This window comes from Thamnophis elegans, chromosome 2, assembly GCF_009769535.1.
Source record: "Thamnophis elegans isolate rThaEle1 chromosome 2, rThaEle1.pri, whole genome shotgun sequence".
Taxonomy (NCBI): domain Eukaryota; kingdom Metazoa; phylum Chordata; class Lepidosauria; order Squamata; family Colubridae; genus Thamnophis; species Thamnophis elegans.
In genome coordinates, this window is record NC_045542.1 from 37,580,504 (window position 1) to 37,599,372 (window position 18,869).

General features: G+C 41.4%; 1 protein-coding gene across 1 annotated transcript in view; it reads right to left on the reverse strand.

The window, feature by feature from the left end:
- The window catches only part of BPTF (bromodomain PHD finger transcription factor), a 92,437-nt gene that overhangs the window by 47,113 nt on the left and 26,455 nt on the right, over positions 1-18,869 (reverse strand). The window contains 9 exon segments of the mRNA XM_032211050.1: positions 162-413; positions 2,006-2,141; positions 10,737-10,866; positions 10,979-11,110; positions 11,580-11,935; positions 13,961-14,136; positions 14,254-14,427; positions 15,616-15,801; positions 16,113-16,313. Coding sequence (XP_032066941.1) covers positions 162-413; positions 2,006-2,141; positions 10,737-10,866; positions 10,979-11,110; positions 11,580-11,935; positions 13,961-14,136; positions 14,254-14,427; positions 15,616-15,801; positions 16,113-16,313 — 1,743 coding nt within the window.

The following is an 18,869-nucleotide window of genomic DNA, read 5'->3' on the forward strand; positions in this document are numbered from 1 at the left end:
TATTTTGAAACAATATATACAGGCATATGGAATTAATAGAACACTCTACCATGAGAAATTATTTCCTCTAGACTGTCTTCAAGTAAATGTTGCACATATAAACATTTCGCTAAACCATAAAAAGTTAGATGTTTATTAAAACGGATAAAAATGCTTATTACCTTCCTTCACTTGATCTGATTTTTCAAAATGTCCATCAATTTCAGCTTTTTCTTCATTTAGTTCATTTTCTTCCTTGATCTGACTTTTCTTCATGGTCTCAGAATGTTCAGTTTCTTTTTGGTCCTTTTTATGTGGTTCATGGAACCTCTTTATTCTATCTTTCAAAGAACAGTGCTCTACTTTTACTTTTGCTGGATTTTTCCTTTTATCCAATTCGTGCTGTTGTTCTGTGATAGCAGCATTGTTCTTTGCTGATAAAGAAATATGTAAATACTCATATGATTTTGGTCACTTTGTCAGTATAAGCTTTTCAGACAGGCATACATTTTCAAAAACCTAGTACTACATTCAGAAATAAGACTATTGCAATTACAGTAGTGCACTATTTCCTCCCCTGAAATGCAATTTTGTTCAATAGAAATGTTACTGACTATGAAATCATACAGGATCATCATAAGATCCAATAAGATCTTAACAGAGGAAAATGACTAAACACGACCACCAAAAGTATTAAAAGCTATTATCTATTACCATATAATAAAAACAGATAGTCATTTCTCTATCAGTAATAATTATTAGAAAATGACATTATTATAACAAGCTTAACAATTTTGTTTCCAAAAAGATTTTGATTTTGTAGAAGCTCTCACTAGGTCAGGAATGTCAAACGTGTGTTGTCACATGACATCTCATGACTTCTCCCCCTTCGCTAAAATGGGGGTGGGGATGACCAATGTGTGATGCATCTGGCCCATGGGCTGTGAGTTTGACACCCTGCACTAGGAAAAACAGGTGACTTTGTCCCTTTTCCTTCAGTGCTTTGTTTCCTACCATACCAAAAGGCCCCCTAATCTTCCAGAACAGATTTTCTGATCACATTGAAAAGGGGGAAATGATTTTCATCTATGGAGACATTCTATTTGTCTGCTCTATACAGCTTTGAATTTATTACACTGAGGTTTAGAGTATATTGCAAACACCACATATTTTCTCTTTAATTACAAAATTTAATATAGTAAAATGGACTAGCTGTAGAAATATAAAACCACATTCGATATAAAACCACATTACAGTAGTTTGGTTCTTCCATTATTTAGAAAATTAAGACACAATGAATAATTAGCAACTTTTTACAGCAAAACCATAATTGATAGAAACAGAGTATTTTACAGATGTTTATTTTTCTCCTGAAATGCTTGCTGTAACTAGAGAGAAATTAAAATATTACAATGTTGCTTGAAAATACATAGTGAAAACTGATATTTGATGTTTTAAACCTCACTTCATATTTCAAAATCATGGCTATGTTTTGTAAGATACCCAGAGTCTGTTGGATTGGTCAGTTATAATAAAATCACAGTATTTTGGAGTATAAGACGCACCCTTTTCCCTCAAAAGAGGCTGAAAATCTGGATGCGTCTTATACACTTAATATAGTATTTTTTGCCTCCTGAAACCCTGCCCCTTCACCAAAATGGCCGTGCAGAGCCTGTAGAAGGCAGAAATGAGTGAAAAACGGGCCTTTTCTTGCTTACTTTTGTCTCCCCCCCAGGAGTACTCTATAAGCCTCCTAAAGGCTATGCATGCAATTTTTTGACAAAAAATGGCCCCTTTTTTGCTCATTTTTGGGGGGCCCACCACCCAGGAGCACCCTGCAAGCCCCCTAAAGGCTATTCATGCCTTTTTTTTTTTGGAAAAAAAACGGGCCGATTTTGGGAGGTTTACAGAATGCAAAAACTTTTTTTTTTAAAAAATTGCCTCTTCAAAACCTTGGTGCATCTTATACTCCAAAAAATATGGTAATGAAATAATAAAAATGATAATGATGATTTCCAGCACTTACCAAGTAGTAACTTTCTATAACTGACATTAGTATTTCCAGGTAATCTGGGTACAAATCTATGAACATGTGTTTTACTAATCCATATCCATCCACCATATCCTGTTACTCTATATTCTTCTCCTTTTTGTTTCCAGACCTATGAAAAGTTGAAATATATTTTGTTAATTTTCATATGAATTTGCAGCCTTATCACATATAAAATACAGCTTTGAAATAAAGCTTCAAATTTCCTTTTCTTCTTCTTAGAAGTTAATGCTTTAGTCATTCAAGTTCTAAACAACCTTTTGCTTGGTCATTTATTTTTTACAATGAAAAGTCGCATAGCATTTTAGAAATAATTGGCTAGTAGTGCACATGCCCCCCAGAGCAAAGTGCCTCTGCCTAAAACAGAAATCCTTTTCATCAGTATAAAAAGGTGACAATAGAACTTCTTATTCAGGTTTCTTGAGCATAAAAAAACAACTAGCTTTAGAAAAATTAATAAAACTGTCTTATGTCTACTCTATGAATTTAGCTAATGCTGAAAATAAAAGTTTATCTAAGGTCTGGTGTGAATACATGGGCCTTAGTTAATAGCCATTCTTCACTGTCAGAGGCTTGTATATCAAGAGCAGGCACTGACTTGAAAATGACAGACAACTAATCTTAAACCTTGATTTCTCTAATTTCCTTGGAAGTTCAAACAATGCTTAGGTTCCAACTCTGATTAATTCAAGCGGTATCTGGCAAGATATTTAAAACTGAACGTTTGTCTTCTCCTTATTACTTTGCTAAAAGGATTGACCAAGAATATTCTCTTTTGAATTACTGTGATCTGTAGCACTGAATACTGTTTCAGTGGTAACCCTACATCTATCCCTCGTTTAGCTACATTATCTAGGTTAGCAACCATTTGCAAATATGATAGCATATAACAGTAATTAAAGATTCATTTCCAGCCAATGCACACATTCATAATTAAATTTCATCTGCCTGACAACAATGCGTGCCTGAGTAAGCCTGGCATACTGCACAAGATAATTTTATCTGAATGAGACTGTAGCAACCAATGGTCTTCATAGTTTCTGTCTGTTGTCTCCCTCCCTCTATCACATGTCCGATTAGTTACGATTCTGCTTAATCTTCTGTCTCTGGAACACAACACAGACACTAAATGAGACGTGTGTCTGTGGTATTATATGAACTGCATTCAAGAAGGCAATAAATACAGTTTATGTATTAGATATAAAAAAGCATAATAATTTATTACAAAAAATCTGAAGCAGTTTACAAATCCTAGGTCTGGAATTAAACTAAAATAAAAGCTGAACAAAAATAACCCATTAAAAGCAGCATTATATACGGTACGGAAAATTAATAACCAATATATAGAGGGTTTTAAAAAAAAACATGCCACCATGCTGGGGTCTAATATATTACAGGGGCTAACCACAAGTCTTAATTAAGAAGTCACAAATCACACATATACATGGATACTGGGCTTAAAAAAGCAAGTTTACAATTATACAAACCAAGGGAAAGGCAATAGAATATAGTATATATCAATAGACTATACTGCTGGGATAGGAGATCCTGCTCCAGACTCCAGTCAATCTAAAAGAGGAATTGCGGGCAGGCTGTTAACAATATGAGGGGTACTTTTTCCACTATTTTCATTCTTTTGAATTCATACGGAGTAGGAAAATGTGTGGTTCTTTGGCTATTCTTGAATTATAATTTTCAGTATTCCTCAATATTGGTAGTGTTGGTAAAATACAACAAAGTCTGGAGATTTAGCTATCTACCTTTATGTTATTTTTCGGTTTTTCCATAACTGGCTCCACTGTCAATCTGCCCATACTCTTTAGACACTATTTTCTAATATTCAAATGGAATCTGTGATTGAAATCCATATAGGGCAGATCTTGATGTTCTTTAGAAAGTTATTTCAGGTATCTGCTACTATCATATCTGCTTTCTTCTTTCTCAAGAAGAAAATGAGCATTGTCTTACCTGAAGGGTTGTTTTCAGGACGCTGTGAAGGAGAGTCCAAGCAAGGGTTAAATACAGCCAATCTGCCCAGAACTGAATTGAAACTTTAAGACACGCCTCTGGTGCTGACCATCTTGATTTTTTCAATGAAGGCATGGAATTGTTACGCACTGAGAAGTTCAACGTCTAAGAACCACATCTAACGTCAGAACAGTATCCAAATGGAAACTCCAGAATGCTGCACGGGAAACAGCGAAAAAAGACCCCAGGGTGGGGTTGGACTCTCCTTCGCAGCGCCCTGAAAACAACCCTTCAGGTAAGACAATGGCCATTTTCCAGGGTGCTGCTCTGGAGAATCCAAGCAAGGGACATACCCAAGCTAAATGTCTCTAGGGTGGGAAGCAGTTGCGTTCAGGGTCTCTCCGCTGGTATGAATGCCCTGGAGAACTCGCCTCCCAAAAGCCCCTTCTGCTGAAGCAAATTTGTCCAATTTGTAATTCCGAATAAACGGAGATAAGGAAATCCAAGTAGCCCTGCAAATCTCTTCGATCGGCCACTGTGGTGGCGGCACTCCTTGTAGAATGTGCCGTGATGTGGCTAGGCACAGGTTTGGACTGAAGAACGTGAGCGAGGGTAATGCAGGCTCTCAACCACCATCCGATGGTAGAGGAGGAAACTTTGCGACCCTGGAAAGCTGGTTGGAAAGAAATGAAGAGTGATTCGTAACACCGAAACACAGCTGTGCGCTTGACGTATTTGCGGAGCGTCCTACGGACATCGAGCATTGCCACCGCTTCTCCCTCGGGTATCTGGGATGCGGACAAAAATCCAAGAGAATGATCTCCTGGGCTCAGTGGAACCAGGAGTTGATCTTAGGGATGAACGTTGGATCTATCCTGAGGACCACCCTGTCCTGTTGTATCAAACACAAGTCCTCCCGAACGGATAGGGCTGCTAGCTCTGAGATACGCCACGCAGAAGTGATGGCAATTAAAAAGGCAGTCTTAAAGGTCAAATGTTTAAGGTTGGTGGACCGAAACGGTTCAAATGGTGGAACAATCAAGGCACGGAGGACTATGTTGAGGTCCCATGAGGGATATCTGTGGACCACTGGGGGCCTCAGATTGGTTGCGCCCCTCAGAAAACTAGGGATAGTAGGATGACGTCCAAGGAAGGAGTGTTCATCAGGAGCAAGTATTGTGGAAATAGCGGCCACCTGATGTTATAGTGTGTTGGGCACCAGGCCTTTGTCAAGTCCATCTTGCAAGAAGTCCAAGATGATCGGAATCGTAGCTGAAGTCGCTGGTACGTCATGAGAGGTGCACCAGGCATCGAATGACCTCCAGGTGGCGTCATAGATCCGGGTCGTGAAAGGCCGCCTGGACGGTGTGGATGACCTTGGTAGACAGACTGCCCCTGCTCAGGAGATCCCTCTCAAGTGCCAGACAGCCAGCTGTAGCCACTGGGGCTCCAGATGTTGAAGCGCCCCCTGGCTGAGAGAGACCTCGTGCGGGGGAATCTGCCAAGGAGGGTCACCAGGTCGGCAAACCAGGTCCTCCTGGGCCAGAACGGGGCCGCAAGCAAGACCTCCACTTCCTCCGACAGGATCTTCCGGATGACTCTGGGAAGGAGAGGCAATGGCGGGAACATATACAACAGTCCCCGCGGCCATGGGCAGTACAGGGCGTTGACTCCTTCGGATCGTGAAACCTCGTGAAGAACCTGGGAAAATGCGTGTTGGCTGGAGTGGCGAACAGGTCGACCAGCGGACGACCGTGGCCCTGCTTAGCCAGTCCACCTGGATATTGCTTACTCCGGAGATGTGCTCCGCCTGTATCAATTGGAGGTGTTTCTCCGCCCACTGACCCAGGGCGTCGGCTTCTGTCATCAGGGATCTGGAGCGAGTGCCCCCCTGGCGGTTGATGTGCACTTTTGTCACTACATTGTCTGTGATGTCCCTGAACGTTGTGGCGGAAATGGATGAGGGCCAACCTGTTCTCAGCTCTAGCCAATTGATGCTGTGAGAGGCTTCGACTGAAGACCACCTGCCCTGTGTGATTTGATTACGGAGGTGGGTTCCCCAGCCCTAAAGGCTGGCATCCGTCGTGATGGTGAGACGGGCCAGCTCCCTGAACGGGGTGCCCTTCGCCAGGGCGGGAGACAGCCACCACTTGAGGGATTGACGTACCTTCGGGGAGACCAACACCAACCTCGTCAACCTGCTTTCGTTGGCCCTTTGGTAGGGCAGCAGGAACCACTGCAAGGGACGAGAATGGAATCTTGCCCATGGAACGATGGACAGGCAAGATATCATCTTCTCTAGGAGTTGCGATAACTGCACGACCTTGGCGTGAGGAGATCGCTACACCTGTAGGACCCGTTCTTTGAGGCTCGCTACCCGCTCCGGGGACAGGAAGACCTGGCAGGTGATGGTGTCAATGGTGGCGCCCAGGTGCTCTCAACCTGGTCATTGGTTGAAGATGACTTTTCTCCAAATTTACGGAGAAGCCGTGGTACTGAAGGACCTTCATGGTGTACCTCAGGTCTTAAGTCGCCTGCTGTGGCGATGAGGACTGGATGAGAACGTTATCTAGGTAGCAATGAAGCCGCACTGGATGAGATCTGAGGAAGGCTGCCACAGCTGCAAGGATCTTTTTAAACATCCTGGGGGCTGATGACAGGCCGAGCAGCAAGGCCCGGTACTGGTAGTGGTGGCCGGCATAAACAAATCTCAGGAACCTGCGGTGAGCTTCGTGAATGGGGATGTGGAGGTAGGGCTCTTTGAGATCTATGGATGTCAAGATGTCTCCTGGCCTGATGCATCCCAGGATGGACTGCAGGGACTGCATCTTGAATCTCCGGTAAGTTATGTGACAATTTAACCTTTTTAAATCTAGGATTCCCCTCCATCCCCCAGAGCTTTTGGGGACCAGGAACAGAATGGAGTAAAAGCCTGCTCCTTCCTGACCTGGTGGAACCGGTTCTATGGCCCTGATGTCCCTGAGATCATGGATCTCCTGTTCCATGAGACCTCTTGATGAGACACGAGGGAGCGGGACAACGAATGAAGTGATGGGGGAGGAGAAAGAAACTTTAAGGTCAGACCCAAGCGGATCATCTGTAGGACCCACTGGTCCGATGTGATCTGCTCCCATTGGGCGTGGAACAGCTGGAGACGTCCTCCTATGGGAGCTATCCAGTGGTGGTCACTTATATCTTTTGATAGGTCAGGAACCAGACCCCCCTCGAAAGGGACGCTTGGAGAAATTCTGCTGGCGATCTGTGTTGCGAAATGGTTGACAGTCCGGGGACCTGTCAGTGTGCTGTGAGTATGGCCGATGGAAGGGAGTGGAGCTGGTGGAGGGCTCTGTGTTCCGAAAAGGCTGCTTCCTGTAGGAGTTGGAACCCTTCCAGTCAGATTTCTTAGTGACCGATGGCATTACTTTCTTTTTATCCTTGTTTTCCACAAGGACCGGGTCCAGGACCTCCCTGAAATGCTTGTCCCCTTTAAAGGGGGCAAAAACAAGCTTCCACTTGGAACGCATATCAAAGTTCCAGTGCCTGAGCCACAAGAGGTGAAAGGTAGTGACATTGGACGCCAAGAGGATGAGGTAAGTGCTGGCACAGGAGGATCAATGGGAGGCAATTTAAGCAAGTCTTCCAGACTGGCATCTACCATGTACAACTTTTTATCATTACCATTGGGAGTAGCAAGGGTGGCCAGTTGCGCCCATTGCTTTTGCAACACATTCAGAAAAAGTTTGAGAACTGGCACTATCTCTTGGGCCGACACAGGCTCCTCAGAGAGATCTCCAGACAGGTCATCTGGTTCAGCAGTTGCCTGATCTGGAGGGCTAGACCCCAAGTGGGTCGAGACTTTTGCTTATTCAAAATAGTCTTGAAGTTGGCAAGCTTAAACAAACCCCAAAAGATAGGCTTTTCGGAGGCAACACCTTCGTCCCCTGAAAACTCAGGTTCTGGCCTATGTAGGATGTTCTCCTCCTCCCAGTCGGAATCCTCACTGGCCGGGGAGGAATGTGGAGACTGAGAAGGCTGGGTCAAGGACGCCTCACAAGGGGTATCTTGGGGTTGGAGATGTCGGGTCTTACGCAAGCGCTTGCCCCGCTGCAGCATGCCCGCCTCTATGCCCTGGGATATAGCCCTGGTAATGGCATCTTGCACCTCTGCTAAAAGATTAGGGCCCTGGTCCTCGACAGGTCGAACCCCTGGAGTGAGTCGGACAGCCAGTTGTTGGGGCACTAAGGGATCCACGGGAACTGGCCCTTCCTCCAGGTCTGATGGGCAGGTGAAGAGATTAGCCTGGTCAGCCAATGAGGGGCCTGGAGAAGATCCCATGGCAAGGGAAGTAATGGGAGAGAACTCCTGACCTTCCTTATCACTATCGGAAATGGGTTGCCCTGTTCTGGCTGAACCCCCATGGAAGGCTCCACTAGAGACACCAACTGGGAGGATTGGGCCTGCTGCTGAGCCTTGGAAAAGTGCTTTTCTAAGGTCTTCTGGTGATGGATGGCACCCCTATCTGGGCCTGATCCCTGCTTGGGTCCTGGCCTAGAATAGGGTTTGCTGCCCTTGATGGCCTCCCAGGCAGCCTTGCCAGCTTGCCTGGAGAATGCTCTGGAAGAGGGCCCAAGCTGCTCTGAATTCTCAGGGATCTGATCTGCCATTGCAGACTGTAGACCCAAGTGCTCAGAAGAGAGACACAGAAGGCCACTGAGATCAGATCCAGCCAAGCAGGATTCTGATGCGAGTGATAACAGCTCCCAGCACCTGGCAGGTCATGTAATGGAAGGCGACCTAGGTGAGCCACAATCCCTTGCCGCACCAAACTGATAGTTTTGCAAGGCTAGGAGTCAAATCTCCAGCAAAAACCAGACAAAGAGCTTCCATGCGGCGACCTGCAGTGAATCAGGCAACCAGGCAGCTGCAGCAATGTGCTCAGAAAGTGAAACTGGCTAAACAAAATGGCGGCCGGAACTTCTGGCTCCTCAAAATGGCCACCGTGCCAGTCATGCAGCCTAAAATGGCCACCGGGACTAGGTAAGAGCCTGAAGAGCCGTACCGAACGCCAACTTCTTCAAAGTGCGGTTGGCGGCAAGAGCCTTCAGCGGGGATCCCTATCGCAGCGGAGTTGCGACGGTGCTGGCCTCAGCATTCCGACCCACGTGCCTTCGACAGCTACCTGTAGCCCTAAGGCGCCCGAGCGAGCCCAGGACACCAGGAGGACCAAGAGGTGAGCAAATAGCCAATTAAGGGAAAGGGAATTTTTCTCTCACCAAGCCTGCTTGTAATGGACACAATTAAAGGAATATTTCCTACTTTTAAATCTAGGAGAGTCCAAGCAATCCGTAGAACTGGAGAAACTCGAAGCGCATCCACTGGGCTAGCTGAATTGAAAAAAACTGAAGATGGTCAGCACCAGAGGCGTGGCTTAAAATTTCAATTCAGTTCTGGGCAGTTTGGGTGTATTTAACCCTTGCTTGGACGCTCCAGAGCAGCACCCTGGAAAAATTCTAATTTCTTCACATCTCTCTTCACAAGATTTTTCTTCATTCTGGATTGTTTTTATTGTCCTTCTTTGAATTTGCTTCAGTTTACCTGAATTTTTTTAAATTACTGTTTGATTCCCAGGACTAGATAAAATAGTTAAGGAAAGTGTTTGAGTATCCAGTACAAATATTACTTCACATGATTTGGAATGTATATTTTTATTGATGCATCATTTGCCTCTCAGGAAGTCCCTTCACATTTGGCTTTGGTTGTCAATTTTGTCCACTGGGCCTTATTTTTTGTTCGTTTGATTCACTTCGTTATGAACAGCTGCATTCTTTGTCAACTCTTGTGGTGTCACCTTTCTTTGATCTAAGAAACATTTGCCCTCTTTTCAACTGGGTATGCTGACTCATTGCACCAATTTTCCTATTTTTAAAATTTAGGGTTGCACTTCTGAGTGCTTCTCAGGCACAAATTCAGGTCATAATGGTAGAGTTTTACCTGTTGATGTAAAAGTCACCCACAATGGTTAACAATCAGCTCTCTGGTCACACACCTTGCTAATACCAATGGTTTGGGATATGATCCTTTTACTCATCACACATGAATGCACGGTCTGTCAGAACTGCCTGTTTTTCCCTATTCCCACAAAACTCAAGAGTGTACCTGTTTCCACAAGCTTTGCAAAAGGGTTCTTGAAAGTAAAAGAGGAACAATTTTATTCAATAATTTACTTTTCTCTCTTGCTCAGATTCTGGTTGTTAGAATTTCCACGTGCTAAGTCAAAAGTCAGTGCGTTTTAATTCTGTGATCTTCTCAGCTGTTTAACAACCATCTATGTACCATGCTTACCAGAGTAAGAGAGAAAAAGATCACACACACTCTTTTGGAGATATAGGTTTGCCATTCCCAGCTGGACTCCTTAAGAAATTGACCTCCACTCAGAATTCACTGGGGGAGAAGAAAAAGGGTCCATCTAAGAATTTCCCTTAATTAACTCTAACCACATTCAATATCAAATATGTTTGGTGATCAAATGAGCAAGATTACATCCCTAATGGAGTGAGATATGATTACAGCAGCACTCCAAATTCATTCAGGTCCCTTCTTTTTTTGTTTATTGTATTACTGCAATTATTTCAAATCTCATTCCATTAATATTCACAGCTTTTTAATTTACTCAAAGTGTAGCAATCTGCTAAAATAAGTTAGTTTTTTTAAAAAGAGAGAATAATGTTATGTAGAATACCTGGTGTTTGATAGGAAAGGTATATTTCACCCAAGTTGCTTGTTGCATGGTTTCTTCTTCCTCTTGTTTTCTCTCCTTTTTTTTTGCCTTCTCTTTTTCTTCCCTTTCAATCGCTGTCATTCTGCGTAACCTGATTGTAAGATACACATAAGAGCATTTAAAGTATGAAGCTAGCCTAGCATTACCAAGTACTCTGGGAGAGATTATGGGAACTGCTTTTATATACACTCAAAATATATTACCTGGTGTGACCCAAGGACTCCCTCCAAATGGGCAGCATAACAACTGGTTTAATTGCGCATTCCAATATAGCCAGAGCCAATGCAAATTCTCTAGGTTTGCTGCACATCTGGACAGCTTTGATCCAATTAGATCTGTGATTTGACAAAAATATGAAACACAGTAAGTAGATTGTGTTCACTAGGCCATCTTCAACAGCAAAACAAAAACAATAAAATAGCAAGCAACAGCCACACTGATGCAAAAAAAAAAAAAAAAAGCAACAACCTTGAAGTGATGGTATAATTTAACCCTATCTTCAACCTCAATCCTGGGTCTATTGGCGTATATCTATAGTATGATAAAATATAAAATCTGATGTTATTTTCATTCAAATCCCTTCTTAATGTCCCCCCACTTTGCAATGTCTTTTCTATATCTGTTCTCTTCTTTGCAACAGAAGCAACTACCTATTATTTTTATGTTTATCTTATTTTTAGTCCTTTGTTTTTTCTTTATTTCTCCAGTGTTAAATGTTCAATAAAAAGCTCAACTCTGGTGTGGTTTCCCATAATTTAATGCTCCTATGCCCAATATACCTATGAAAATCATAGATGTCTTTACCTGTGCGAAGCCCAGTTGGGATGGAGGAATGAGGAGGGGATGTTATTCTCTAGCTGAATTATTGTTAATCTTAATGTAGATATTGTGAGAACTTTTGACCCATGGACAGAACCATTCCATTTGAACTCTCCAGCAGGACTTAGACAAAACTTGTGAGAAAGGTGACGTCTTTTGTCATGGTCTTCTCGGTGTTGATGTTTATTCAGAGCAAAAGAATTGGTAGCATATTGATTATGGTAGACACGATACTTCCCTTCTTGACCCAGCTTAAAATAATTGCTGATGCCTGCTTTCATTACTATTTCCTTCTTGGTATTCATTCGGGAAATTTCCCCTTGAGAATTAACCACAAGCACCTTATTGAAGTCAAAACAAAACAAACAAAAGCAACGAAACTTAATTTTTTTTAAAAAAAAACCTTAAATCTCAAAGTTTTAAACAAGAGGAAAATTCTACAGCCTTTAGGAACTACTATGTTAAGAATGAGCAATAATGTTTACTATGGCATGTATATGACCATAGGGTTTGTGTCATATAATAGTTAGTCTCCTACATACCATGGTAGATATTGTTTTTAAACCAAAAGTTAATTTCTATACACTATTGCCAGGTTTACCATTATCTCTTTTGAAAGGGATGTTCTGTTTTTCTTTTTCTTTTATTTCTCTATTATTTGTAACACTTAAAGTCTTTCTGGAATTCAACAATGCAAGTATAGTGGTAATAAGATCTGGAATGATCTCCCCGTGGAGATCCGGACCCTCACCACCCTTCAGGCTTTCCGCAAAGCTATTAAGACCTGGCTATTTTGGCAGGCCTGGGGCTGATGAGTTCCCAGCCCCACTCGAATTTGTTGCGACTGTTGTTTATCTTTTAACTTGTTTGTGTCTCGTTTGTTGTTTGTATCCCCCCCCCCCCCATCTTGGTTTGTTATCCGCCCTGAGTCCCTCGGGAATAGGGCGGCATACAAGTGTAATAAACATTTCCAACATTTCCAAACATAAATAAACACATAAACAAACCTCAATAATAAGCTAGGCTTGCATTCCATTAACATTTTTAACCAAAAGAACATAAGCATGATTCATGATCTCTGACACTAGCACAGAATTTTTTAATTCCAGAACAAAGAAACTGAAAGTACATGTTTAGGAAAAGAAGTATCATTCCAGATTCAGAAGCATACAATAATAACACCGTGTTTCCCTGAAAATAAGACAGGAACTTATTTTCTTTTGCCCCACGAAATATGGCCTTGGGCTTATTATAGGGGGAGGACTTATTGTTTTGGAGTTGCCGGGCAGCTGCTCCCTTGCGAACTGGCTCCCGAAGAGCCGGGCACAGCCTCAGGGGCGAAGCAGCCATGAGGTGACCAGGCTCACGAGCAGCCGCCTCACCATGCCCTGGCCCAGCTCTAACTGCAGGGCCCGGCCACCGCCGCACTATGAGCATAACTTCTTCTTCGGCTTCCAAACTCCAAAACTCTGCTGTTGAGTCTTCCAGCAGCAACCGCTCTAGGAGTGTGCTGTATGGTTGTGGGCTGGCTGCTGGAAGATTCTCTGTCCGGCAGCCAGCCCACAACCATAGAGCGCACTCCTAGAGCGGCCGCTACTGGAAGACTCGGCAGCTGAGTTTTGGAGTTTGGAAGCCAGAGGCATGCTTGCTGGGGGCGGAGCAGGCGCTCACGCAACTCTTCTTCAGCCGGGCAGAGCTCCATGCACTGACCTAGGGGGTATCCCTAATGTGCCAAACCATGGGAGCTGGGGAGCAGGCAGAGCGCCACGTGGCTTGGCGCCTATGGGATACCCCCTAGGTCAGCGAATGAGCTCTACCCGGCTGGAGAGGGGGGGTTGCTGGGTGGCTGCTCATGAGCGTGGTCACCTCATGGCTGCTTCGCCTCTGAGGCTGTGCCCGGCTCTTTGGGAGCCCGCTCACAAGGGAGCAGTTGCCCGCAACTCCCCCCTCCGGCCAGGCAGAACGCCATTCCCCACCTAGCGGTATCCCGAAGGTGCCCAGCAACATGAGTGCCTTTCTTCCGCCTCCCGTGGCTTGGCGCCTTCGAGATACTGCTAGGTCAGTGAGCGGTGCACTGTCCAGTGGGCTTATTTTCGGGGCGGGGGCTTATATTTTTGCCCATGCAAAAAATGTGGCAAGGCATTAGTTTTAGGACAGATCGTATTTTTGGGGAAACACGGTAATAATAATAATAATAATAATAATAATAATAATAATAATAATAATAATAATACACATGTATACATATGTGTATAGCTATTGATGCCTTCATTGCTGGCATTTCCATGCATATTTGTTTCTGATTTTGTTTGTAACGCTTATTATTTTGGCATTTCAATGAATCAGATTTCAGCACTAACACAAACCTCTTTGCCTTCTTTAAAAAGCTTATTTGCTTCATGTGCTGCAGCAGCAAACTGCTGACTTTTCAGCTGACTGAGTTTGCTATCTGGATTTCGTAACCTAGTGACCATTCGAGTTGAACCTGGAGTGCCTATTCCACTGTTTGGAGAGTCACTTCTCTCACCATTAGATTTATCACCTATCAGAGGAAAAAAAAAGTTTAAATAGGAATATACAAGTAAAGCAAATGAGCACAGCCAGTTTACACTAAAAATTAGCACAGTACATTCTTGTGATTATTAAGCATTATTTGTACCTAAATCATCTGAGTTCTGAGAACCTCCTTCAGTGATTTCCACTTCATCAGAATTCTTCGCAGATTCACTCTGCATAGAATTTGGTTCATTGCTACTGCTGTTTTCTGGGTCTGACAAAAGTGCTTCAGCAGATAAATCAATGTTCAGATTAGGAACTGCCTTAGTTGTTTCATCTACCCAAAAAAGAAAAAAAAAGAAAAAAGCCAATTTAGGTATGTAGTATTCACCTGAAGAACACTTCCAATACAGAACATTAACATCTGAAATCAGAAAGTTACGTAAGTCTCGTATATCTGATAGATAAATATCTATATTATTTTAGACTGGAACTGCGGGGGAGGGCAGATAGATGAGGAAAGTTATAAGGGAAGACAACTGCCTACTCACAATGTACTTAATTTTAATTAGAGTTTATTTCAAGAAACCATGTTGACAAAGCCACCATCTGAAATTGATGTCATAATATTAAATATAGTTAAGAGGTGGTTATGAAACTGGAGGAATTTGGGCACTTTGTAATTAATAATCTTCCCCACTAGGAAGTTTTAATCTCCAATTCTTATTAGTACAAGATAGCTAGATTTTGGATTTTATAATCGAAATCATGTCATTTATATTTTATTATAAATACCAGCATTAAACAATCAGTATCATTATACTATCAGTTAGTATAACTAGCAAATACAATAATGTGAAAGATGTTCATTAAACATATTTAACCAATGTTTATTAATTTTGCACCAGTTTATGTAAACTAAATTTGTGCTGCTGAGTCAGTCTTGATTCTTGGTAACTGCCTAGTTAGGTTCCTGTAGGTTTTTAGCTAATATTTTTGGAAGTGGTCTGCACTGCCTTCTCCCTAAGGCAGAAAATGAATGACTGATTTGAGTCACAAAATACCTAAAGATCTAGAAATCACAGTCTCCTGGTTTTTAACCTGGTTCCTCTAACCACTAAATCAAACTGTGTATCTTATGGAAAGTAAAACAGTAAAAAAACCATATATATCAACCATAACTCCAAAAACAGCAACAACATTTAAACTTATATACTGCTCCATAGTGCTTTACAGCCCTCTCTAAGCAATTTACAGAGCCAGCATATTGCCCCCAACAATCTGGGTCCTCATTTTAACAACCTCGGAAGGATGGAAGACTGAGTCAACCTCGAGCCTGGTGAGAATCAAACTGTTGGCAGTCAGCAGAATTAGCCTGCAATACTGCATTGTAACCACTGCATCAGCACAGCTCAATAAACTCTAAACTTAATAACTATACCGTGATAAAGAAAAGGAAACAGTGTTTAACTTTAGGAAACTACTCATTCAACTCAAGACACAAAAAACAAAACCATCTATGTACCTAAAATATCCTTAAGAACTTCTGATACTCTGTTTTTGTCTGCCTTATTATCATCAGAAATTTCTGAATCGCATCCTACTGTGTTCTTCCCTTCAGAAGGATCAGCCTCTTCTGCAGGAACATCTGGGATGCTGCTTCCAGGAAGCGATAGTCCAGAATTGTTTTCCTCACACACATCTGATGATTCTGTAAGAAACACATGATAAAAGTTCATAAGCATTTTTAATATTGATTTAACAATCTTTTTAAAGATTTATATCCTATCTTTATTATTTTTATAAATAACTCACTGGTGGTGAACAATGTTAATTGAACTTGAACTGAAAATAAATTCATAAAAATCTGCTAGTATCATCTGTCCTGAATAGCATCACTGGAAAATTACACCTGATTCAGTGAAAAAATAGCTGTATTGATTATAAAATTTAAAATGTTTAAAATGTATCAGCATTGCTACTAAAACAAATACATTAACTAAGCAGGCGTATCACTATTACCTTCCTTTCCTCCTTTTTCAGAATTTTCCTCTGCTACTATTTCTTTGTTGACCTCCATCTGTTGGTTTGAAAGGTCTTCTTTTCCATTCTCAGTATCTGTGCATTCTTTATTTTCAACCGTAGCTTTTTCTTCATCAGCAACTGAGCTTCTGTCCTCTAATAGTTCCCCTTTTCTGCCTCTGACGGCTTCCATAATTTCTTCTAAAGCAAATATGGGGGTAGAAGATGAATCAAGGACAACGTTTTCAAGTATAAGAGTACCATTGATATGTTCTAGTCCACCCTTTCAAGACACAGAAGTATATATGTGGCAGATCTATACGTGAAAATGAACTGAGTACAACTGACAGTTGGTAATTATGCAGCATTGTGCACATCATTAACTTTTTCTACCTTTTTTTTAATGGGGTGGCTTTTTCAGAAATGTCAGTTCCAGTCATATGGTGCCTCAAACTTATAATTGCAATAGTTTATAAGTGAAATTCTGGTCCCAATTATGGTTGTAACGCAAGGAATACCTGTAATTTTCTATATTTATGCAACAATAACAGATACAGAATATCTGAAGAAAAAAAATAAGAGTTGTATGCTGACATTCAAGAAATAACTAATGCAAATGCAAAAAGAATATAATGTGGGAGATTTCAATCTGAACACTGGAGACAAAGAAGTGGAAACTGTCAGCAGATTTATTTTAGGAGAAAAGAATGAGGCAAGTGACCACTTGATGCCCTTCTGTCAAGAAAACCAGCTGGGGATCACCACTATATGGTTTATTTAATCAAAATGGTAAGCAGAGATCTCTCTCATAAAACTCAGGCTGCTGCAAACCATGACTTTTAATCATGGATGACCTGTATCAAAATTGGTCTCAAATTTACCTTGAAACTGTACATGAACATCCAGGAAATATGATTTATCTAATCCAACCCACCCTTCCAATATGAAGGCAAACTGTTTTCAGAGAAAAACAATTCAAATTGCCAAACAGAGTAGGAAAGCTAAAACCATTGGTAAAAGAGATAAAGCAAGATAGATAAATAAAAGATTTTAATATAATGCTAGAAAAAGAAACCGAAGAAAATTACCGGAATGAGGTATCCATAGAAATGGAAGATAGAAATGAAAAAGGACATACCAGATATCTTTTTGTCTTAATAAAGAAAATCCAGACACTATTCACTCTACATAGAGGAACAAAGAGGCAGAAATGGGAAGGAAGTGAAAAATCGGAATCAAATGAAAAATAGATGGAAGGAACAGACTGAGGTTATATGACTACTAATGTTCTTTAACAACAAGAAATTTGAAGCAGAGACCAGTGTACTGGAAGGTGAGGATAATACAGACACTGAAACATCTGTCAAAAATGAAAATGCCTAGAATTGATGGCATTGGTATCATCATATCCACAGCAGCAACTGTAAAATTATGTCAAAAAAGTGGGATATCAGTAAATGGCTGAAAGACCGGAAAATGTCAGTGTTCATTCCAATCCCAAAAGACGGGTGACATATGAGCCTGCTCCAAGCAATGCATGAAAGTCCTGATGTTAGATGTTGTGGAAAATCATATAACTGGGTCCCATCATGCAAAATGGGATTCTGGTGATTTTAGAGGCCCTTGAGATCACACTGCAAATGTTTAATAGAACTTGGACATTTCAAAAGAAAGCATATCTGTACTACTGTAAAGCCTTTGATGGTATTGAATGTAGAGATATTCTGTAAACTGGTTATAGAGTGGAAAAAGTATGTGGCATAATTCAATTGTCATTTCTTATGCAATTTATATACAGAAATTATTTTAAGAACCATAAACAAATCAGAAACTGGAATATAAATTGGCAACATAACCTTGCCAACCCTGTTAGCTTTTCATAGGGCCCTAAAAACTGGATATCTTCTCTTAGATACACAAGAAAATCTCTACCCTAACTGAAAATTAGTTGGGACAGTGGGGTTAAATGAACCTTCAGCTAAGAGTTTCCCCAAGAGGAAAGATAATTAATTTAATCCACTCCATTCCCAGTGTGTTTATTCACTGTAATATTTGAAAAACATCAGAACTAAATGAGGGGCCTTGAACTATAAATCTGGTTCAAACAAATAAAAACAAATCTATTAAAGAAATACACTGTCAGGTCAAAAGAAATAGTTGGTAATTGCAAAGCAGAACTCAGATAGAGATACCAGTTATAGTTGTTAAGACTATATACAGCTAGTAACTTAACAATTTGCAGAAAAATCCATATATACAGCTAGTAACCTAACAATTTGCAGAAAAATCCATTTTAATAAGATTTCACAGAGTCAAAGGCAATGATTATTACCGTGTTTCTCCGAAAATAAGACCTGGTCTTATAAATTTTGTCAACAAAAAAGGTACCAGGTCTTATTTTCGGAGGGGATGTTTTCCACTGACTCACCTCACTTGTGTGTGTTGCCCCCGGCCTCCTTTTCACTGTCAGAGGCCTTCAGGAACTTCTGGTAAGTAGTAGGGTAGCTCCACCCCTAACACCACCCTAACTAAATTTTTATTCATGCACCTCACCCCACCCTATGTACCCGAGTGGGCGGGGTCTTAATTACCCCTTATTCTTGGGGGGGGATAGGGCTTATATTAGTTGCACATGTAAAAATCAACTTAGGGTTTATTTTTGGGATGGTTTTTTTTTCCGTGGAAACATGGTAGGAAATACAAATGTTCACCATTCTAACTCACTAACATTTTAAAAAATAAAACAATATATTAGTT